Below are 25,607 nucleotides of genomic sequence, written 5' to 3'. Positions count from 1 at the left end.
GACAGAAAGTAGAATGGTGGTTTCCAGAGATGAGGGAGAGGAGTGTGAGGGCATTTGTTGAATGGCTACAGTTTCAGTTTTACAAAAGAAAAAAGTTCTGGGGTAGAAAGTGATCCTGATTGCACAACAATGTTCAATGCACTCGGTCACTGAACTGTATACTTTAAAAATATGCAAAATTTGGTAAATGGTAAAAATTACCATTAGAATGGTAAATTTTATGTTAGATACATTTTGCCACAATTAAAAAAAGCAATTTTTAAAAGTGACTTCATTCATGTGCAATTCTCAAAGAAGCTACATCTAAAGGAAAGATTCATGTTTTGTGTTTTATGAACCTTACAGATTGAAGAAATCAAGGAGACAACATTAATGAATGCACTTGAAGACAGCTAAGTTTCACACAAATAAATGGATTTTATTGACACATATTTTCTTAAAGTAATAAATAGAATGCAATTTTAAGAGTTACTTTAGAGTTTGAAGGCAGCATATCTGTGATAGGATCAATCAGATTTTGGGGTACACTCTTCAAGAACTGCACGTAAGGGGGAACCTGTGTGCTAACTAGGAATCATACAGGTATGTGTAACATCTGTGTCAGCCCTGATGCCTCTCTCCACACATAAAAGCAATTCATAATACCTTGCCAGTATCACCCTAGTTCTCCACCCAAGTTTTAACATGTCATAAAAATATAGCTAGTGTCATAAAAAGTCAACATTTCAAATATAAAAATTCTTTTATACAAATATAATTCTTAATATAATCATTCTTAAAATACAGTCATTTATATGTGTTTGAAACATTATTAAAATAAATAATATTTCCTAGAGAAAAATTTCACTTGTGTCACAAAATTATAAAACAGAAGCATATAAAACTAATTCATGATTGACTCTATTTCAGTGTGTCTCCCGTTATCTCTCCCACTCATATCTACAGAATGGGGTACATTTGGCAAGTGTGAAAACACACAACAGCACCCCATATATACTCAGATCTAGGTCTTTGGACTTCATGTATATCTACCTGCACTGCCATGGTGGGAGCGCCTCTCTACCTGCAGCTTCTGCGATGAGAAGGGCGTACCTGTGCCAATTCACATGAATGTACTTTCCAACCATCCTTCTTCAGTTCAGCGCTGTTAGGAGTTTGTGACTTTCTGGAAGTTGGGGAAAACTTCTGCCTCCAAGGAGCTGTCTTTGCAGTCCCCTGCATGGCACTATCACAGCTCTTTTTCCAGGAAAGGGATATATTCTGATTATCTGAAGTATTAGGATTTTGGGGACTGTGGAATGGTACAAACCTTGACTTCCAGGGCCAAAATTTGTCTCCTGACTGATACCTCAATGTTGCATAGTGCTTATTTTGACAGGCTATCTTGTGACTCACTTGCTTCTAATTCATGGAAATAAGACAGTCAGAATGATTAACAGGCAATATAGTTTTTTGTTTTTATGTATCTTGGAGAGAAGGGAGAAAAAGGGACATAAGTTTATATAAACCACTAAAGTTTTCAGTTATCATTGTGTAATCATATCTCTAGGTAGTATAATGATAGTCCTTCTCCGATACTACAGATTAATGCTTTTCCCTAAACAATAAGTTGAAGAATTAAGTTGGTTGCAGTTTATACCCATCTTTCCAATTACCAACAAAGGGAAAGTGTCTTCAGGAAAATCTGGCTTGCAAATCTTCAAGGATTGAAGTACCTTTCACACAATTTGACCATTGCCAGAAAGCCATTATGCAGACCCATGTGAAAGCCCTTAATTCCTCTTACCAAAAATTAAAAAAAAAAAAAAATTAGTCATTCTTGTTTTATGAGGCAGGAACTTTTCTTCCTCCAACTCTGTGAGTGACTATCCAGTACTAAACGTCTGTATTGCTCTCTAAAGCCGCGTGTCTTGCACCTCTTCTTCCGTCTCCTCCTTCAGAGCAGCAATTTTGGATCTGGACTTGTGTTTGCTGGAGTTTCGGAGGGGGAAGAGCTTCAAGCGGTCCGAGGAGCTGATGGCCTGCCGGAAGAGGCTCTTCTCGCTTAGCAGCTTTTGGATGGAATCATACTGCCGCACTTTGTTTTCCTCTATGACCTAAGGAAGTGGCCATTAGTAAGATCTCAGACAGAAGCAGGGTGGACCAGAGCCAGGACAGAAACTGGCATAGGCTCAGAAAAAATAAAGACCAAAGAGAAGACACAGTATCCAGAGGCTTGCAGTCCGAACATTCTCACCTATCTCATTAATGGCTGAGTCCTCTTGCTTATGAAGCTTATACAATAAATTTTCTACTTAGCAGCTGGAAGATTTATTTTTTTAATGACTGTAGTACTGAGCACTAGGCTTCTTCAGAGAACTTTTTAGGGTTCTCTGAAAACAAGAATGATTCCTGTTTCATCCCTTATTTATGACCTTAGAAATGAATGTAAATCCACAGCACAACAAAGCTGAACCTTTTTTCAGCTGGGGATTTTTGAAACTGAACAATTCCAAACTGGTGCCTGAGTTTGATGTGCCTCCTTCCATGTTCATGTTGGGCAAATCCAAGGCCAAAGAATAGAAGAGCTTTACCCAACCTCTGCAGTCTGATCATGGCAGGTCAAGAGGTCATGAGTCTGCACCCTAATTTGTCAAGTTGTCCATAATAATGGTAATAACAATCCTTCAGTCAGGAAAACATTTACCTCTGGGAACCTCAAAAGGTTTAACAGAGATGACATGATACATCATTATCCTCAGAACTTCCTTATGACTAAATCCGAGGGAATGTATAAACAGCACTTGAAAGAATCTGTGACAGTTTGGAAAGCAATATGAGAAGCTGGTTGGGAGAGTCATTAAACTGACCCCTGACCCCAAAGAATAATTAGAAAAATGAAAAGAATCTTTTGACTATCACATTAAAACCATTATCAGATTGCAAGACCATCCAGGCTTATTCTGGACCTCATCCAAGGTTTAGTTATTGAAAGTATCAGGACATTGTCTTTCTTGATCCCTAAACAAAAAGGTTCAAAAATGTATAGATATTCCAGTTCATTCGTTAACTTGGTAATATGCTGTTATTTATTGAATTCCAGTCTCATAGCTCAAATCAAAGCAAGAAACTTGTGCAACAATTTTGAATAAAGCCGTTTGACAGTAGATACATGTTTTAAGGAACAACTTGCAGACTGTTGTGATTTGCAGTAACTACCACATATAAGATTATTATCAAGACTTAAAGGAGACATGAGATCTTAAATCATGCACTCACCAAAAATCGTTGACATTCCAACATTGCTTCTATCCTGTGTTCACAGAGGATTACCGTGCAATCAGCAAATGCTTGTTTTAGGGTTCTTCGAATGATTTGGTATGTTCTAGAAAAGAAAAAACATACCACATATAATATCACAGAACATCATAATAGCCTTTCAAACTTGATAACATAACTTTCAACCTATCTTTAAATTACTTATCTTTCTTTAAAATACTTTAAAAATTATTATTGATGTAGAGTCAGCCACAATCAGCTTCTATAAGGAAGATTCTGCATTTCCATAAATAAAATAACCAAATATATTGAAGATAATTTTCACAAATAAATATGTTTTCTCATTACAGAGAATCACTAGTAGTCCTGTTGTGTTCTAACTATTCTCTATTGCATACATGTGACAGAAAGAAAAATCATAATGATCAGATATGCAGTGCAACTAAATATTTCCTCATGTATTGACAAGGGCAAAATGTTTATGTGAAATTCCAAAATTAGTCAGAAAAGAATGTAGGACTCTTATATCAAGAAATATGTCCTTGTGCTCAGGTCAAATAGTGACTCTTCCCTTGGGCAGTTACTTCATATCTGGGGTGGGGTGTCCTCCACTTGTTTACATGATGGCCTCGTGGGAATCTGTGTCAAAATGAAGTAGGCCTTCCTTGATAATTCTGCTCCAACTGTATTACTACATTACAAGAAGTCTGAAACTCACATTGGATCCAAATGAGCACTGGGTTCATCAAGCAGCAAGATCTTTGCCTTACTGAGGACAGATCTGGCCAAACACATTAACTGCTTGTGGCCATGGCTTAGGACACAACCCCCATCCACAAGGGCAAAATCAAGCTTCCCTGGAAACTGCTCTATCACAGATCTGAGTCCAACCTGCAGAAAAGGAAGAAGGAAAACACCGTGCTTAGAAAGGATGGTTTAGATAACACAAACTTAAAAACAGTCAAAAGACTGACAGTCTAAAAAGGCATGTAGACATTCTGAAAGTCTAAATTTCCTATCTCCCACCCTCCTGCTATTTGGGTTTGATTGAACAAAAGTCTATGTGCTTTCTTGGCAGCTCTAAAGGCTCCATGTATGATCTGTCTTGTTTCTGTGCTGACCTTCACTCACTATGGAAATTTTCAGATGTCTATCGTGTGCCAAGTACTTCCTTAGGTATTAAAGAAATGATAAATGGCATAAGGCCCCTAGAAGGTTCAGGATTTATAAAGACATACACAAATAATTACAACACAACTGAATATATGCTACTGAACATAATATTCCAGAATGTTTTTACTCCAGCACAACAGATTGTTTTATGTTACTTTCCATTCTCCACTCTGTCATAATACAGTATTAAAAAGTAACATAAAAGAATCAAGTGAGTAGCTCTCTAAGACCATGTCCGGGATGGGTAAAAGAGCCATCTTAACAATTCTTCCAATCCATGAACAGGGAATTTCTTTGTGTCTTTTATTTCTTCTAATGGTGCCTCACAGTTTTAGTTGTATGGGTAAAACAACTTCTTTGTTAAATTTATCCCTAGGTAGTCAAGTTTTTTGATATAAATATAAATGGGACTGTTTACTTGATTTCTTTTTCTTCTAGTTTATTGTTTGTGTTTTGGAATACAATGGATTTTTGTATATTGACTTTGGAGTCGGCCACTTCACAGTACTAATTTATTGTTTTTAACAGTTTTTTATGCATTCTTGAGGGTTTTCTATCTATATTATGCCATTTGCAAATAGTGACAGCTATACTTCTTTCCCAACTTAAATTCCTTTTATATCTTTCTCTTTTCTAATTACTGTAGCTAGAACTCTCAATACTATGTTGAACAGTAGTGGTGAAAGTAGACATTTTCATCTTGTAGTTCATTTTAGAGGAAAAGTTCTCAATTTTTCATCATTAAGTATGATGTTAGCTGTGGACTTGACATATTAGGCTTTATTTTGTTGAGGTATATTCCTTCTATTCTCATTTTTTGGAGAGCTTTTTTGTTATTTTTTTTTTTAATTATTATTATTTATTTATTTATTTTATTTGTTTGCTTATACAAGCACTGGGTACAGTCAGAAGTGTGGGAGGGTGAGAGAATTCACCAGAGCCAGAGCGGGGAGCAGAGCAGGCAGAAGGACCGAAGTACACTGCTGAGGGGAGCAGCGGGCGGCAGGAGAGGTCTGCGCGCCATGTGGGACCCTCCTCTGGTGGCCGGGGAGCAGCCGGGGATCGAACCGGCACCGCAGAGGCCGCGGGCAGCTTCGCAACCCAGCATTCAACCGCTGCGCCACCGGGGAGGCCCGAGAGCTTTTTTAAATGACAAATGGATATGAATCTATAACTCTAAATCATACATAGCATTGTAAACCAACATTACCTCAATAAAAAAAATATAATTTAAAAAACAAATACATATTTCAACTCATTACTCATTTCTTTGATAAAATCAATTCTAAGAAATTGATGCAATCACAAAGTGGAAAAAAACTGGCTTCAAAGCAATGGTACTAAGAGATTTAAAGGTGCTTAGATATTGGGGTAGAATAAGAGTTTTGTTCACACCAGTAGCTTATTTTTTAAAGCTAGATAGGAAAAATAGCTTGAAAATGCAAACAAGATACAGAAACCCATTATTTCAAAATAAGACAAAAGTGATTGAAGTCTCAGCTTTTACTATTTATTCAGATAAATATACATTGATGTTCATTTTTTGCAAAGCATTGCTAAATATTTGCTGGCTAAAGAAATACATACGTAATTGTCTCCAGTCTTTGGGAAGTCTGGGATTTAGTTATCAGAAAGTAAGATGTACTCCCACTTAACTGTATTACAGGCAGCATGAAATAATGACTTTAAGAAAGACTCTCAGGAGTCAAGTGATGAATTCAGAGATGGCCGCCTCACTGTGTTTGTTCAGCAAATATTAACTGTGTGCCATGATGTTCACTGCAGACAACAATCCTTTCCTTGACTGAGTTTCTCATTAAAGCAATCTCACTTGGTGAAAATTCATTAATATTTAAAAGGATTTCTGAGATTGTGGGAAAGGTAAGCACATTAATTAGACAACAGGGACTCCTCTGATGTATCCTGGGAGACACAAATATAAAACTACTTTCTGATCCAAGTGTTTGATAATGTGAATAAAGGACATCAGACTAGAGTACTCAGATGCTTTCTGGCTTCAATTTTTTTAATTATTGGCTTCAGCCTGCAAATATTCTACAGCCTTTACCTTCTTAAAACAACAGCAAAACTTCTCACTTGCTGCCAGGCTCTCGTTTAGTTATTATTCAATATTCTCTATGTCATTGAGAAATCTCAAAAGGTTAATGTGCTTCTCAATTATCTCCACGTCTTATACCAGAACATTTTTTTTCCTTCTTGAAACATGTATTCCTTGTCTTATAAGAAACCACACTTTCTATGACCATTTCTCCCTTTTATCATGTATGGGCAACTCTTCCTCTTCTGGACACTTGATTATTAGTCTTCCTCACTCCCAACTCTCTAAACTCTTCTAATAAGTGCTCATTTATTCTTAGGTATATACTATCACTCATGAGCTAACGATTTTTCAAATCTTTATCTTCAGCCCTGGATATATACTTCTTAAACTATTGTCCCCCTTGGGAACCCTATTACAGTGACCCTTGCTCAGGCCATCCTTATCTCTTAAGCATCATGCTATTAATCCCAAGTAGCTGATTTGTCACTTTAAAACACAACACCTCAGGGATCCTCTGAAAATACCCAGTGGATTATAAAGGATTATGAATGCTTTTGTGGTGGGCATGGTATGGTAACACACATTTGAAGAGATAACATACATCTTAAGTGCTATAAACCAACATTACATCAATAAAAAACACAAATTAATATAAATGTATATGTATAAAGAAAGAAAAATTAAAGATAGACTACATTACTCTCTGTTTGAAATCCTAAAATAGTTCTTTTCTGGAGAGAATACAACTGAGTTCTCTCATATGGCATATAAGGCATCCAGAATTGATGAATTACTTTTGGTAGCATCGAAAAGCTTGCAGTTCCTGTATACCTTAACTGTCTCTCAAGTTTTAGTGCCATTATTTAGCATTCTGAATATTTCAGATCATCCTTTAGGGCAGTCCAGTACCTAGTGTTGATAATATGTGTGCAAGTTCCCCTGTTAGACTGTCAGCTTCCTGAGGGTAAAGATTTGTGTTCTTTAGCTATGTGCCAATACTGAAACACATTGTCAGTCTTGACATGTCCATTCATTTATGACAAACACGTACTAAGTTTCTAGAATGCTGGCCAAACAAAACAAACATGATTTTGATGAATGACAAATGCAAACTTAAGGAAGAATGGCATTATAAATGAATGGGTGCTGGCTTTAGCTCTGCCGATGCAGAGTGTGAGCTATATGACAAGTCACTTTGCTTGTCTGTGTGCCTCTGTTTGCTTATCTTTAAGACTCGATATAATCCCTTAAAATCAAATTATGAAAATAGAAGGTCCTTAACAATGACAGAGATGTCAATATTTTATTTTAGATTAGTTACTAGTGTTTAAGGATTTTTTTCAGTATTTTTTTCATTGTATTTCCCTTTTTTAAAATTTGGCAACATTTTATAGCAGTATGTGTGATTCAGAGGTATAAGTCAAATGACTCATCAAGAAAAGTACTGGTTAAAGTCTGGGGCTCTACAGTCAAATAGAAGTGACTTTGAATCTGCATTCCACCACTCATTTGCTGATGGTGACAGTATGTTACTTTAAGCCTCAATACCTCACAGGTAAAAAGTGGGGGAAATAAGAGTATAGAATTCAAAGGATTGTAATGAGGATTAAATGAGATAATTTGTGGAAAGAGGTTGGCACAGAAAGTGGCAATTGGTAGGTATCTATTCTGTGGTAGCTATTAGTATAATTATATAGCCTAGGAAATTCCAAGGACAGTGGCCTCTTCATTGAAACACTATCCTGGTATGACAACAAGCTCTGTGAGATTTTTCCCAAGTTGCCTTGGGAAGGCAGCAGGAAGTATTGCAATACTATTAATTTATATCATATACCTATAATAAGGTTGAGGTTTTGGTAAGTAGTACATATTCTCCACTGAGCATCACACAAATCAAACACTCATTTCCTGAGTCTATATTAGGAAAAGCTACTTTCCTGTGTTATAGTTTGCACTTCCCTGTGATAAAGTGTGTGTTTTTTTTCCCAAATGAAACTATTTCCTTCCTTCAAGTAAGTAATTAAGCACCTAAATGTTTTTCACTATCAATATTTTGAGGACACAGTTTTAAAAAGTGAATGATGGTGAGACAGACCAATTTAGAGTGTATTTCATGACCTTCTTATCTCATTCTTGCATTTACTATGAAGTATAGTTAAAAAAATCGTTTACAATCATATTCTAACAGAAGTTGTTAGAACTTTAAATTCTGAAGTCAATGAACACTCAACAAATGCATTACTTTTCTCTGCCATATGTGATAGGCTTTGGAGAGAAAATGGGAAGCAAAATACACTAATTGCTTTTGAAAAGATATAAAAGTATGTTACCAACTCTATGTACTGATAAGAATAGCTTAAATTAGCCACTGATTACTTGGATGTAAATGACTGCTTACTCTTGTATTCCTTAATAGACTCTTAATGAGAGTGTATTAAATTCTAGGTCATATGGCAGACCTGGGGATTCAAAGATGAATAGCACTAGGCCCTGCCTTAAAGGAACTCATGGTCCAGATGGGAAGGAAACTAATAGTGGGAAATTGCTGTTCAAAGATTTAAGTGCTATAAAGGAAAAAGATATGAAAGGTAATTGCTAGACAGATAATCTAATTTAGTGATCTTTAGCAGATTTTTTAAAAATACGAGATACATAAACATATTCCCAATACAGTGCTATTTTCTAATATTATCATAAACCATTTTTCAATAGATTAAAAGTATATACAATTTAGTTTGGCTCTATCCAAGCTATGATGAATTAAAAATTACATTAAAAATTAAAAATAAAGCATTAAAAATAAAGCATCATCAGTATGTAGATATGCAGAATTTTGAAGATTACAGAATTAGGCCATTTTATGCTATTAGGCTAGTAAATCACATATACTTCATATACACTATGATTTAGAAAGAAGTTGTTTTGTGACGTATCAAACTAAAAAATGTACCATAGTCTGTAAAGGACCAGGCATTATCTTCAAAATGTTGACTTCTGTTAATGTTGCACTCTGGAATGTTATTATGGAGCAAGTGTTTGCTCTAGTGAAACGAAAACATGAAAAAACTCAGCAAGTTGCGGTTGTTCTGAACAGTCCATGAGTAGGCAGTGATAAAAATAGACACTCTTAACTCGTGGGACAGTCCTTTCACTACTCTGCAGGTTTTCCAGGGGAATTTTTAACCCAAAGGGCCACTATTTCTGTTACTTAGCTTCCTCGCTAAAATAACTGTCCAGATTATCAAATGTATAAAGGAAGGAAAATGTTTTTTTAAAAATATAACTAAGTATGAATTGATCAAATAAAATTCTAAATACAGGTAAAAGTTTTACACATTATATTGGTAATTAAAATAACATCTTTTAAAATTTTAACTAATTTTTATGACACTGATTCGCTGTATATTTATTGTTACTTGGCAATAGTTTCAGATTTTATAAAGACTAATGTCTTCCTTCTCAAGTTTTTTTCCCTACTACATTGTGTTCCTATAGTTCATTCTCTGAAAGTCACATCAAAGATCTTAAAATGTTCCACTCACAATTTAGTTAATGTTTTCTTTAAAACTTCTTTAAAACTTTGTTGGGTAATAAGGAAACTTTGATAATGAAAATGGTCAGTCTAAGTGCATTTCATAAGGGATGTGTAAGGTTGGGCCCTCAATTTGTCAGTGTTAAACACTCACAGGGATTTTGAAGCTTGTGGCAGAATTTACTCTGAAGGGAAAAAGAAAATGGGTCCTGTAAGTGTAGACTGCCACCGTCCACAGGTTGGGACTTCAATCTCAAGTTTTATGAAATGGAATAATTTATGTTCTCCCTTTCTTTAATATAATGCCTCTGTTTCAAGAACTATCAGTTTACAGATAGAATATTGTGGTAGAAGGAAACCTAGAATTTCACTCTACTCCCTTAAATCCCGAACTCTTCTGTATAATGCCTTCAATTATAATGAATCACCTGTTGGGTAAGTAAAGAGTGTTATTTAGGAATTTCAATTTTGTTTTGATCTATGTATTTCCCATATGGTGTCCCAAGGACTTCACGGAACAGAGACTACCTCATCTAGATCTTGTGGAATTTTGCCCGACTACTGCTGAGACAACTGTAGCTATTTGAAGGAGCTCTAGAATAATTATCATCCTTCTTTCCTAAACCTATACTTCCCAGGAAATACGACATCTTAAAGCAAATCTTCCTTCTTATCTTTGGGAACCCAGCTAGGGATTTGAGATTGTGTGGAAAACGATCTTTTGCATCAGGAATTAACGTGGAGCACTGCAGGTACCTGGGTCTCTCCTAGTTCATGTCTCACTGTTGCACATTGCTGGAAAGGAAGGAAAATGAGTGCTGTCTCTGGAGCCTCATAATTGGAGACTTACCACTGAGGAGAATAGAAGATCTAGTCCAAATTACTGCATATTCCAGGCATATCAGGGCTCTCCATTTTAAAGTTGTATACATAGACACACATACATTATCATAGGTAAGTGTGGAACATTATTTCAGCTATGAAAACCACTCTTGTGTATGAGCTGCCTTTTTAAAATTATTTTAGTGAGCATTCTTACCTCATCTGCAACTTTCCATAATTCTTGATCATTCCATTGTTCATAGGGATCCAAGTTTTTTCTAAATGTTCCAGAAAAGATAAATACTTTCTGTAGCATAAAGAGATAAGAAGAAAACATAAACAACCAAAACATTTTATGTTTCCCTTGTTATTGTACAATATTTCTACCAGAAATAAATATTTTAAAATTGGCTAGCAAACACCCATGTACTTACCATTCATTTTTATTTTAAAATCTTACATTTGGGCCTCCCCGGTGGCGCAGTGGTTGAGCACTGGGTTGCGAAGCTGCCCTCAGCCTCTGCAGCGTCGGTTCAATCCCTGGCCACCGGGTGAGGGTCCCACGTGGTGTGCAGACCTCTCCTGCTGCCCACTGCTCCCCTCAGCAGCATATTTCGTCAGTCTCAGTCTGTCTGTTCTGCTCCCTGCTCTGGCTCTGGTGAATTCTCTCACCCTCCCATGCTTCTGACTGTACCCAGTGCTTATATAAATAAATAAATAAATCTTTGAAATAAATAAATAAAATCTTACATTTACTTTGTTTAATTTTTTAGAAATAAAATATTACAGCTACATTTGAAGCATCTCATTAATAGTTATTAAGTCCCAATAACTTTAGGATAAAGGTATTAAAATCATTGTAAATGGTAGAATATTATTTTTTATCCTAGCAATATTCCTTACTATAAGCAAATATAAAATCAAAGTTAAAAATTATACGTTATAATTAACTCATTAGAACAAATTGATCTTTTGTTAGCATATTCTTTTTGATGTTCTTTTATAAATTTAACTTCCTAGGGGATTTTGAAGTTGTTTGAATTTATAGATATTCATATAAACATACCTGTTCATCTGGTCTATGAACCAAGGGACACCTCTACTTACAAATCCATAGAGGCCCACAGGAGAGGACCACAACTTAGAAGTCAGTGAAAGAGTGGAAATCAAATGTTTATTTAATTTAATGAATGTTACAGAAGAGAAGGAAGGGAGGCAGGTAAGACTGATCCTGCTGAGGTGACAAAATAACGATCTAATTTTTTGCAAGGAGCACTGAGCTATATCATACTAAAACATTCACCAGATTGCTGTTCACTTAGTCTAATATGATAAAAAAATATTTTAAGAGAAAATCACTCTCATTGAGAAATGCTGATGTGACAATAATATTTAATTCTCTCTGTGCATACAGATGAACTAAAAATATTTTTTATTTTAACATTATAATCTTTTTTCTTTTGCCTTTGATATATACCACAGTAAGGAGAATTAAGAACTAAATTTCTTGAAGCCCTTAGTTTCACACAGCCTGTGAATTGTTTCCCCAAAATTTATTTCAAATCCATTCACTTCTCTATTTCTACTAGTACCTCATGGCTCAAAGTACCAATCTCCTTCTGGAACACAACAAAAATCTCCAACCAAAGTAATTTCTTCCCTTTCAGTTGGACTCTCATTTAGCAACCAAGGCAATCACTGCAAATATAAACTGGATGATGTCATTAACCTATTAAAAAGCCTTCAGTGATCTTTTATTATATTCAGAGCTAAGAGTAAAATGCTCAGATAATCTACAGATCTTATGTGATTTAGCCCCTTCTGCTGCTTCTGGTTTACTTAGTTCTCTGCTCTACTCTCTTTCCTTCTTATGCCAGCTGCATGGCTTTTCTTTCTCCCCCCTGGGAATTTCATCTATTACAGTATTCCCATGGCCAACTACATTCTTCATGTCTCACATTAAAAGTCACTTCCTCAGAGGCATCTTTCCTGACGCTAAAAAATCAAAAATATGTTCCCCCCCAAACATGAGCTCATAAAGTTGTACTTACTTTCAGAGCTTACAGTGAACATTAAAACTATATATGCAGGGCCTCGCCTGTGGTGCAGCGGTTGAGCGCTGGGTTGCGAAGCTGTCCGCAGCCTCTGCAGCGCCGGTTCGATCCCTGGCTGCTCCCTGGCCATTGGAGGAGGGTCCCACATGGAGCACAGACCTCTCCTGCCGCCCACTGCTCCCCTCAGCAGTGTACTTCGGTCCTTCTGCCTGCTCTGCTTCCCACTCTGGCTCTGGTGAATTCTTTCACCCTCCTGCGCTTCTGACTGTACCCAGTGCTTGTATAAATAAATAAAAATAAATCTTAAAAAAAAACTATATATGCATTTGTGAGTATTTTGCTTTTAATGTCTATTTCTTCTCTTAGACCATACCTTTGCAGAGTACCCTGCTATCAGCTCACAGGTTTTGTATCTAATATATGCTCAATAGATGTTGACTGAATAAGTAATTGGTCTAATGTGAAGATAAAAATTAAAAATATAAAAACATCAGAGTTCAGCAAATATTATTTTTCTTCCTTCTGGAAAAATATTTACTACAAACCACAGTAAAGGAGTAATACTAACAATCCACTATAATTTTGATCATTCTTGCAGAAACCTCACAAATGTACATCAGCCAGATGATCAAAAACAGCATCAATAATGACAAGTCATCTTGAGCAAAGATCCTTGGTATTAAGTGATAAAAACAGCATTTTGCCTCTATGATATTCCTCACACATGACTTGAAAAGGCATATAACATATATAACTGAGGAGCATTCTACAAAACACATGAACAACATTCCTCAAAACTTTTCAGAGCATAAAAATTATATAAAGCTTGAGAAACCAGCACAGACAAGTGGAGCTTAATGAGACAGGATGATCTAACATAATGTGCCAGCTGGGATGAGTCCAGGAACAGAAAATGTTAAAACCTAAGTAAATCTAAATAAAACAAGGACTTTATTATCAATACTGTATCAATTTGGGATATTATCTGCAAAAATATATCAACTGATATCACATTAATAATAGTCTGGGTGAGAATTCTTAGTATTTACTATCTTCACACTTTTTTTGGTAAATCTAAACTATTATAAAATTTAAATTTTACTTATAATCATTGTTAAATTTTTTCTAGCACATAGCATTGCATAATTAGTCCCACTATATGTTACTAGCATTTGACACAACTATTCTTACTGTTTTTAGTGTTATTTGCTAGCATATTATAAAAATTTGAATAATACACAATGATATATAATTCATAAAAAACTTGGATCATACTCTGTAATTGCTTGAGAAATGGCATGCCTAACTTTTTCTCATAATAGCCCAATGATTTATATGTAATACCAATGAAATGTATGACAATATATGTTGACTAATTTTATTTACAATAGATAAATATTCAAAATTATGAAAGAAGAAAATTTTGTTGAAATTAGACAACTAGAAATCTTAGATGTGTTAGACTTCATACCGTTTAGAAATTCTGTAGTTTTCTTTACAGTTTATTGTCCAGCATTAAAGTAATGCCTTGATTTTTATTTTAAAGAAAAATTAATTGAGTGAACTAGTTCCAACAGAATTCGATTTCATACAATTAATCAGACATTCTGTTCCTGTATAACAAAGAGTATTTGGCACTTTCTGGCTTCCAGGGGTGCCAGCAGGTATCTTAGTTTTGTCTTCTAAAGTGTTTGAAATTTCCACAAACTTATCTCTAAAGCTAAAAGGTTCTTGAAGGTAACATAAGCCCGTTTCCTGGTATATAAATGAAACAGCCGTGGTCCTGAAGTTACACGGCTTAGTCAAACTGATTATACAGCAGAAAATACACTAGATCTATAAATAACAGTAATCCTCTATCTCTCCTTTGAGACTATTCACCAGCAGGAAAGTTATGATGTATAACTACTTGAAATTTATTTTACTGTTATGTAGTTCTGGCATAATGAGCAATTCCTGGAACTCAACAAGAGCATCATTGCTCACCACCTGACTGACTAATCTCCTTGAAGTTGACTCTTCAACAACTCAATTCAGTGCAGAGGGCACAGCCTACATGGTGCTCAGAGTTGGTCATCTGTCACTGCAACAGGCATTATGTTTTAGCCTTGAATGTCAAATTAAAAAACAAAACAAAATGGGACTTGCTACTATAGTGATTATATGTAATATAAATTAAGTAAGTGGGAGAAATGACTCCTTATTCCTAAGCATAAAGCTAGTTATTTTTCTCTTTTTCCTTGAATTTACACTCTACCCTCAGAGTCCAGACTCTGATCACATCACAGCAGGATCTTCCTATTCTGACTACCTAGGTTCATTCACCACATGCAGCCAGCAGCTGTGTGCTCTTCTGCCACCCTATACCTTCCTCTTCCTAGTTCAAGAGGTCGGCTCATTCCTTACTGGGCCATTTCAGTATTTGTCAAGAATTTCCCTCTTTCTCCTTAACCCCCACCCACCTCTTTTTAGTTCCTGTCTCTATACTTGACCATAATATTCCTGCCTGGGAACCTGAATATCCTCTCCACAACCCTCTGGCTTCAACCTTTCTGAAACATACAAACTCTACAACCCTTTATGGTCCCCTTTCATCATCACTTCTCTGTGAAATTGTCCATCCTCATTTGTTCATTCCAACAGCATGTACTTCAAATTCAATACAAAGATGAAAGGGACATGAGCCTCTGCCTCAAGGAACTATAAATGGTAAAAATCACCACCACAACCCAGTGTTTTGTATCTACTATGTGCCAGGAATAGCCTAAGTGCTTTTAATTATTACTTTACTCATTTAATCCTCAAAAAGACTCATTGAGGTAGTTGCTTCAATTACCCATTTTATAGACAAGGAAACCATGGCTCAGGGAGATTAAATAACTTGTCTAGTAAAACTCAGAGACTGGTAGAGCCACAGTAAAGAGATTAAGCAGTGACTCAGCACATAAACAACATAAATTTAATACATATGCTATTGTGCTATGTGTATATAAGAGAAAAAATAAAGAAAAAAGTATGTTTTATTTTGCAATTCTATTATATTCATTTTGCAGATGTTCTTTAATTATTGAACTTCTCTTTAATTCTTGCTTCCTGCAAAGTGTTTGCAATATTGAGTGTAAATTAAACAAATAAACAGATAATACTTATATAAGACAGAGAGATGTGCCAAAAGAGATTTAGAAATTAAGTTCTAGACACCATGTGAGATTAGGATGTGGGAATTGTTGGGAGAGATCAGGACAATGGTGGGAAGGAAGGGAGTTTAGCCTTTGAGATGCTGATGTGACTATGGTGAAGAAAAATCATCAGACACAGGAGGTGCGTAGACAGAGGAAATGAGAGAGAAAAGCAAGGTATCTTTCATGGAACATTAAGTGCAGTTTGACTGGAACTTAAAGGTGCTCAAGGGTAGAGTGATGAATCTGACAGGAAAGGTTGGCTTGGAAAACATGATTGTCAGGGACCTAAACCACCATGGTAGAATCTGAACTTTACTAAGTAAAAATGTGGTGTCCCATAAGGTTTTTGATTTGGTAAATCACAAAATCAAAATGCTATTTTTAGAAGTGTAATTTGTGAACAACAAATAATGAGAGACACAAAGAAGATGAAGAGAAAAGCACAACACTGGAGTAAATGGAAGGACACTATGACTTGGTGGCAACAGTGACATCAGGACATGGGCTGGAGTCTGTTGTAGCCTCGAACGGCACACCCTGACTGGCTGGTGCCTTGACCCATGATTGCATTTATCAGTTTGGCTTCTCCCTTTGATCTCCAATGTCATTTATCAGCTTGGCTTCTCCCTTTGATCTCTGATGTATGGCAACAAATGTCATTTAGGAAGTTCACAGGTTGGATTGGAAGCAAAATACATTTTATATAATGACAGAGTCTACAGTAATTGCTACAACTTTAAGCATGTAAGAGTTTAATAACCAGTTAATAAATTGTTCAGCAGAATGAGAACTGCTGTACTCCAATTATGTTGCTCAGATCTAGAGATACTATTTTGGCCCCTTCTGATATCCCAAAAAGATTCTTTAACTCTTAGTGGAAGTTCAATGTGCAGACAGGTTATTTTTAGATCAAAAGTCTCATTGTAAGAATGAACCTAGTCATTCCCTGCAAATAGGTAGCATCTTTCAAACTTGTAATTGAAGCTTAAAAACTCTATTTTTGAATTATTTTTTTCTGTTTTTCATGAATTAATTGCTTAACATGGTTCAAGACAAATAAACAAGTTTAAGTCCTCATGTTTGAATTGCCTAAGACAACGGGGCCTGACAAAAGATGTCACTATCACTCCTGTGTGTCCTCTTTACAGCTCACTGGTTAAGTGGAGCAAATTAAAGAAGGCTCCAACTTGAAATGTACACAATACCCTATTCCCCAAGATTGCTTTTTAGCTACAGGAGGGAAGAACAATTTCAAAAAACCTGCAAGAACTTGCCAAAACTAATGACACCTTGTGATTCCACAACTGATATCTTGGGATCACTACGGGGGAGAGGGAATGTTTCACATCCATGTGTCTGAAAACAAGTTTCTAACTGACCCCAGAGATCTCTGATGTCCCAGTGTCAGAGATCTTGGAGATCTATGCTCTTGCAAGGTCAGAAAGATGGAAGAAAGGAAAAGATGGAAAAGCAAACAAAATTAGTTCTCAGATTTTTAGTTCCTGCTTCCTTCTTTTTTTCAAGGTCAAATTTCAGGAAAGGAAAAACAAACAATTTGAACTTTCAAAGGTAAGTTAAGAAAACGAAAGCATCTCTTGATTTGGATATTAAAGATATACAAAGAGTTGATCCTCTTTTTCTCTTAGGCACTTGCTAACTGCTGTCAAGATGCCATTGTAGAAAAATAATGCATTCTGGATAAGACATTCTTGTGATAATGGGAGACAGTCCCAGAAGCCTAGGTCACAAACATCAAGAAGAAACAACTATCACAAGAGCATATATTTTTGAAAGTATTTTTCAAAGTATTTCTTGTTTATAATAACCTTGAAGCCAAAGAGAGGGGAAGACAAAATCAAGGCAAGTTTGGAAGATAAGCTTTGACAGAAAGGCAAGAAAAAGAAATTTTATCACTCCAGTCCATACAATTTCCTTCCAGGTTTTATGTATTTGGATTCCTAAATAGAACACACAATAAAACAAAACTATCTCTAGGAGATGGTAAGCTAATGGATTCCTATTGAAATTGAAATGTTTTTTAGAGTTTTACTTACTCTAACAGGTAGAACTGTCCAAACCACAATAGTAAGTAAAGGTTCCTTATTGTAGCTAAAACAGGACCAGAAGACTTAAAGTCAACTGAACAGCAATGCTTCTGGGGCAACCAGATACTATTCAGTGTTCTTTAACATTGTTACACTGCCTAATGCCATCACCTTGGGATACTTGCATTCCCTATTTGTCTTTAGATCATCTCACAATCCCTTTTATCTTTGTGAAGAAAGAATACTGTTTTTCAAAAGGTAAACAGGATGAAGTTCCTGGCGACATGCAAAGTCTAGAAAAATGAGTTAAAAGCATCAATCTAGCAGTTACAATATTTAATGCCTCATTAACTGAAAGGAGCAAATGTTCCATAAAGATAATCTATCAAGAAGTACAAGTTCCTTTCTCAGCCTCAATTTGTAGTCAGTCCATCTGGAGATGTTCCCAGCATTTTAATTTTGGGGTATAAGAGAGAATTGCTGGCACTATGGTAGTGGAATGAATTCAGTACCCATTAGCACAAAGTGAACAAAGTGGTAAGTAAAACCGTAACTATGTCCATAGAAATGAGAGTAAATTGCAGAAGAATTATGGCATATATGCCTTTCAGATATGGTTTCAGTGAAGATATTCCTTAGTGTGATTTAGATCATTTTAAACTGGAATTTTAAGCTGCTACTTCTCACATATGTAACAAATCCTCTTTCACAATAACACAGAATGATACTAAGCCAGTGAGGCTAGAGATCCTTTGTGACCCAAATCAAAGAGTGACATTTAAAAAGAAAATAGCTACAGTTTAATCTGACATGGCTCATTCTATCCAAAGAACAAAAAACAATCATTACACTTTCTATTTTCAATTCCACTACCTCATGCTTCCCAATGTTTGTTATTTCAGCAGCATCTTTTCTATCCTTCAAAGCATTTCTCAATCTGCTGTGACTGCTAACTTGGAGCTCAGACTACTGAAGCAGGACCCTAAAGATCTGATAAAAACAAAAGCCCCACGTTCCCATCATGAATTTTGTATTTTGGTAAAGGTAATAATTGCTTTACCAAAACTATTAATATTTCAAAACTACAAGTCACAGTATTCCAGACTTTTAGAGATAACTTTTCTCCCTAAGAAAAGACTGCTTTGCAGAAAAAAAGACAATACATAATGAATACACTGTGCAGGGGAATGATAATTGTTTGAGTACAAGTGTCAAGTAATAGTAAATAATTTATTTAGTAGCTTTTTCCCTGGCTAAATCTTTTCCGTTTACCTGTGGTATCACTCCAAAGGCTTTCCTCCACTGTTGCAAAGTTATTGAATCCCAAGACACACCATCTATTTGGATTTCTCCTTCAGTGTTCAGCAGTCTCAAAAAAGCTGATAACAAAGTACTCTTCCCGGATCCAGTTCTGCCCAGGAGGCCCACCTAGAATATAAGCATGATGAAATTATCCCTGTGACATAAGGATACCATATTATAAATGTATTCTGGCATTAATTTGAAAAAAATCATTGGAACTAGTTTATAAAATATTCTCACCAAGAAAGACTATCACATCTTCAATGAAACCTTTCTATACAATTCCCAATTCTGACCAATATTGACATGGGGCAGAGCAACTCTGGAACAGAATATAGAAACTGACCACAAGGAACTAAATCCCTAGCTCTGGCTTCACTCATTATTCAACTTTACCAGTGGCAAAGAGGTTGAAAATGCCCACTTTTCAGGAAAGAAAACAAATATAAAATACCTGAATGCACATCACTCCTAAGAATGGTATCATTTCAGAAGCAGTGACCTACAGCTTGATCTAGTCCCAAATGTGAATAGAAGCTTGAAAATTAAAAAGTGGTACAGTTCTATTACTTAGATGTTACCGTTAACAAATGAAGCAAGTGCCAAGTCCAAGTATCAAGTTCACACAATCAAGAATAGGTTCAGTGAGCTATATATTCCCAGAGAAGGCAGGTTATCAAACCAAATTTGTACATTTACCCTGATTGGCAGGAAGAGAATTCTGGGAAACAACAGTAGAAACAGCAGCAAATAGGATATTAAGAAAAGAGAAAAGCTATTCTTGTTACTTAAAGATGGTACAATAGCATTGAAGTGAGAATACCATGGTATATTACATGGTATATTACAAGATCGAGTACTCAGGCAACCTACTGAGAGCCCCAACTCTGTGTTCTGACATCAACTCAGATCCAGCATGTAGAAGAAGGTACTTTAAGTAGCATAGACCATTCCTGCAGTCATTGATTTAACACTGAATAAATTACCCAGCATTTAGAGGCACTGAAATGATGTTGAATTCCTCCCCTTACATTATTCCCACTGTTTCTAATCCTTTGATCCTTTTAATAATAGAGCTGAGCAGAGGGTATTTTAGAATAGTGCTTTTCACACTACCTTCATTTTACTGTTGTTTTTTTTTTTAACTCAATCTACTGCGCATGAGTACTTTAAAAAAAAAGTTTCTAAAAGCTTACTCTAAACTTCTATACTTAAATCACCATAGACCAGTAACAGTCTGCAAACCAAAACCAGAGCATGGATTGTGATAAGTGCTTTAGAGCATACAAGAAATTTTAACAACAATAATAAATTACGGAATACTTATCTGGAACCTAATGATAAACTTTGGGTTGCACCTAGTAAACAGTAATGACACAAATGTCTTTCTATTCATCACATGAGCTCTATAATGAGATTTTTACAAATGTTTATTCTCTGAAATAACTGAAAAATAGATAAAAAATCAGGTTGTATATAAGGTTTTTTATACTATTAATCACATTTGGTAATTATATTATTTAATTTCCTTTTTGATTATTGTTTATATTTACTCCAAGAATATACGTTCAACAAAAGCAGGGTAGCCTACTTTGTTGTCCATTGAATTCTCAGCACTTAGAATAGTGATCAGCACATATAAAATTCTCAAAAAATATATTTGCTTTGATTGAGGAATGGTCAAATAAAAGTATGACTGGAGAAATGGATGGATGGATTGGATGTATGAATGATGAAAAGGAAGGAAGGCCACAGGAAAAAAAGGGGAGGGAAGGAAGAAAGAAAGGAGGTGAGAAAGAACTAAATTTTGGTCAATTATCAGATGAACTCATAATTTAAAAATCTTGAGGAATTTCATTTCTGAATCAGTTTATGTTGCAAAAAATACATACATGTTGTGGTTTTCAAACATAACAGTAAAGCTTTATAGACGCAATATGAATATGCACTGTGCAGACAAGGAAAGGAAGAATAGAAGGGAAGTTCAATGAAGAAGTGATTTGCTTTAAAGTCATATCAATAATTTATGATTAAAAAAAGGTGGCTTGAGATCTAAATTTGTATCATTAGCCAAGGTCCAAAGGATTAGGTTAAATGGCCATGCTGCTGGGCCTCCCCTGGTGGCGCAGCAGTTGAGTGCTGGGCTACGAAGTTGCCCGCAGCCCAGCTGCGCCAGTTCGATCCCCGGCTGACGGTGAGGGTCCCACATGGCTCCACAGACCTCTCCTGCCACACCTGCTGTTCCCCTCAGCAGTGTATTTCATCAGTCTGCCTGTTCTGTTCCCCGCTCTGGCTCTGGTGAATTCTCTCACCCTCCCGCACTTCTGACTGTACTCAGTGCTTGTATAAATAAATAAATCTTTTAAAAAAATAAATAAATAAATGACCATGCTCCCTTTCCTTAAGAAGCAAATATTGAACTTTTTAACGGACTTGGATTTTATGATGGAATAAGACTCAGCTGAGAAGCAATTTGTAAATCTTTTGTTTAACTTCAAAGATGTTAAGTATTGCTTTGATTTCCTTATATGATTAAACTTCAGGTAATGCATGATGTCTGACACTTTTCAACAGCAGGGAATCTTACTGGTTTGTACCTAATAAAGTTTTCTTATTGTTTATACAGTTGGCACATAATAATTCTTTTTGGGATTTGTTTTTCCAGACTTCTCAGTGGTCTGTTGAATAAGGCTAGAGTACTTCCACAAATAAGCTTTTAAGATAAATCCTAATTCCAAATCAGTGTTTTCTAGTAACTTCAATGTACTTCCTCTCTGAGAATTCTGGATCAAGATAAATCAAAATATGATGTGGAAAGTTAAACAGTGTTGAGTTTGGTGCTACTTGTAATTGCATTGTACCATGAATAGAACACTCTTAGTACATTCTTGTCAAAGTGCTTATTTATCATTTTAATACTGCAACAGATTGAAACCTGTTGTAATTATTTTCATTTCGCTGTGACCTCCAGAAATCAAGATGCCAATTCAAATGAAATTTTATTTAAATTAAGTGAATTTATCAAAGTGATAAAATGTTTATCTTTTATATTCTGGTGTATCTGTTTATTATTAATAAAAATAGCCCTTGAGAATATGTTCCTTATAAACCAAGTATAGTTTACTGAATGATATAGCTACTTCACACCAATTTCTATCAATAGAGGACATGTGTTTAACAAATCAAACAGGTATTCAAGTGCTTATGTTAATTTGTTCTGAATCCCTGATATTGTTTGAACTGTTTCTGGGATCTCAGAATATTGAAAACAATACAAGTGGAGAAGGCAGGTAAGCTCACCCAAAAGAACAGACCTTGAAGTACTATTAAAAATCCATTTAATCACAGAACTGCCCACTATTGTGATATCTACAATTTGTCACTGAAGCATTTTGATAGTCCATGTTGATCATAAATAACCTGGATCCAAATTAAAATCTCAGTGGATATTTTCAGAAGAAAAATAAAAGGGAAAAAAAGGAATTGATATTTCATTTGGGGGACAGCAATCTGGACATTAAAATTTAAGCAAAAAGAATTTTAGAAAGTTGAAGAAAAACTATTTAGGATTGGAAAAAAAAGGGTTTTTAAAGTAAATGTTGTGAAAATACTACATTTCTTATGCATTGAAAATATAATTTCAAGTACAGGTTCTGTGAAGTAAATAGATGCATTAATAGCTAATAAAGTAATGTAATCTCATTTCCATAAATAATCACTATGGACAAAATATTTTAATATGAAGATTGCATATTTTTTTTAATCTTTTCACCATAATCTGTGCTGAATATTTATATACCCTCAAATTCCTGTGTTGAAATCCTAACCCCCTATTGTGATGGTATTGGTATTGGGAGGTGGAGTCTGTGGGAAACTAAGTCATAAGGCAGAGCACTCTCAGATGGAATCAGTGCCCACTGAAAGGGGACTCAGAGAAGTTCCCTGACCCCTTCACCATGAGGCTGAAGCAAGAAGACAGGCATCTCTGAGGAAGCAGACCTTTACCAGACTACAAATCTGTCACTGCCATGATCTTGGACTTCCCAGTCCCCAGATTTGTGAAAAATAAATTGCTATTGTTTATCAGTCACCTTAGCTAGTAGCCTATGATATTTCATTACAGCAGCCCAAAAGGACTCAGACAGACCACATAAACAAGCACCTTGAAATCCATTTAAAAATAAAAAATGGCCATTTAAGCCCTTTTCCAATGTTTTTTTTTTTTCTTTTTTAAGGTGAATTAGATCACCTTCTGAGCTGAGCTGACAGTGCTTTGGGCCTGGAAATAGTACACCAAACTTGAATTTACTTCATAGCTCATTATGCAAGAAGCATGTTTGGGGCATCATGTTACAATTTGCAAGACATTGTTATGGGTCCTAAGGGCAAGGCAGTAGAAATGTCATTTTAAAAGAATAACATTTTAAGACTCAACTTCCCAGAAGAACACTTTAAGAATCAATTTCTTCTTTAAGGAAGCATATCGCCTAGAATTAGGATAAGCCATTCATCCATTTACATACATAACATTTTATAAACTAGGTACAAAGAGATAAAAAGATGAAAAACAGGCTTCCAGTTTCTAGTCCAAATGACATGTAAGGAACATTATTCTGTCCCAAAAGGTAAAAAGCTAAGAAAACTGAAAAATCAAATTCTTCTTATTTCTGTCAGAAAAAATTAAGTCACAGGGCAAAGTTTCTCCACAGAATGTAAAGACAGACAGGCAAATAAACAGAATCATAACTTACCAGAGCCGAAACCCATGAGCCAGAACCAGGATAGGAAAATGTAAGCTGTTAATAGACAAACTACTGGAGGCTCAGTGTGGTCAAATCTAAGGGCAAAAACTCCAGAAGAGACCAACCCTAGAAAGGCCCCCGCACTAGTGAGCATTGCTTCCAAGAGTCCAACCTCATCCATCATCTCACAGTGGAGGAAAAAAAAAAAAAATCACAGACTTTCCAATGCTTTAAATGATCAAATATTCTTAAACTTATGGTCAAATGCAAGTGAAATAGTTTATACCTTTAACAGTGATGGTGGCCTAACAAAAATTATTGCCTATTGTCTCAACAGTTAAAAAAATTCTATTGAAATTAAACCAGAGATGATTTTTTTTTAAATTCAACTTTCATAAGAATTCCCTATCTTATATTCTATTTCCTTGAAAGGAAAAAGGAAAAAGAAATCAAAATAATAATCCTGTCTACATTTATAGAGCAGAATCACTTATAGAACGTAAAGAGTAGGGAGAATCACTGACTCCTTCTCCAAGAATCAGTTTCAGAACCAGTACATTTTAGTATCTTCACTATGTCCAGCCCAGTGCTGGGATCCATAAGGAACACTTCAAAATGATGCATGGTGTAAAGACATTATTTATAATTTTTAAATGTTGAAATTATTGCTTAGTAGATCATTTTTGCTTAGCATATTATTGGGAAAAAGTTAAATAATCCACAAATAAGTAAATAAATAAAAGCTAAGGAAAAAATGTATCACTTGTTTGACAAAGTATGCATCAAACATAATGTGAGATATTAGATGGTGTCAGCAACAAAATAATTCTCTTACCTCGAATGCAAGTTAGTTTCAAGATGCAAAATCTAAAACATACTATAATTTTGGTTTATTTAATGACTTCTTTAGTGGTCACCTAATAATTAATTAGATATTCTGGAAAGAGAATCACATTTAAAATTGACCTATTTTATAATCCAGTCAAAAAATGGGCAGAAGAGCTAAAAAGAAACTTCTCTGAAGAGGAAATGCAAATGGCCAACAGACATATGAAAAAATGTTCAACATCACTTGTAATCAGGGAAATGCAAATCAAAACTACCATGAGATACCATCTCACACCAGTGAGAATGGCACATATTAAAAAAACTAGCAACAACAAATGTTGGCGAGGATGTGGAGAAAAAGGAACTCTTGTGCACTGTTGGTGGGAGTGCAAACTGGTCCAACCACTATGGAGAGCTGTGTGGAGATTTCTGGACCTACTAAACATAGAGCTTCCATATGATCCAGCAATTCCACTCCTAGGTATTTACCCAAAGGACACAGAAACATCAATTCCAAAGAGCACCTGCACTCCTATGTTTATAGCAGCACTGTTTACAATAGCTAAGCTTTGGAAACAACCCAAATGCCCAAAAATAGATGACTGGA

At 35.5% G+C, this 25,607-nt stretch overlaps 1 protein-coding gene across 1 annotated transcript in view; it reads right to left on the bottom strand.

The window, feature by feature from the left end:
* Nucleotides 1-406: 406 nt before the first annotated feature.
* CFTR (CF transmembrane conductance regulator) overlaps nt 407-25,607 on the bottom strand; it is a 152,945-nt gene continuing 127,744 nt past the window's right edge. The window contains exons 23-27 of the mRNA XM_054692591.1: nt 19,401-19,556; nt 11,065-11,154; nt 3,977-4,149; nt 3,259-3,364; nt 407-2,096 (exon numbers count right to left, since the gene is read on the bottom strand). Coding sequence (XP_054548566.1) covers nt 1,896-2,096; nt 3,259-3,364; nt 3,977-4,149; nt 11,065-11,154; nt 19,401-19,556 — 726 coding nt within the window. The 3' untranslated portion in view covers nt 407-1,895. The remainder of the gene's footprint in view (nt 2,097-3,258; nt 3,365-3,976; nt 4,150-11,064; nt 11,155-19,400; nt 19,557-25,607) is intronic.

Source organism: Talpa occidentalis, unplaced genomic scaffold (assembly GCF_014898055.3).
Source record: "Talpa occidentalis isolate TD23 unplaced genomic scaffold, MPIMG_talOcc4v2.1, whole genome shotgun sequence".
Classification (NCBI taxonomy): domain Eukaryota; kingdom Metazoa; phylum Chordata; class Mammalia; order Eulipotyphla; family Talpidae; genus Talpa; species Talpa occidentalis.
The sequence above is the reverse complement of the archived record's forward strand: the minus strand, read 5'-3'. Positions and strand labels throughout refer to the sequence as shown.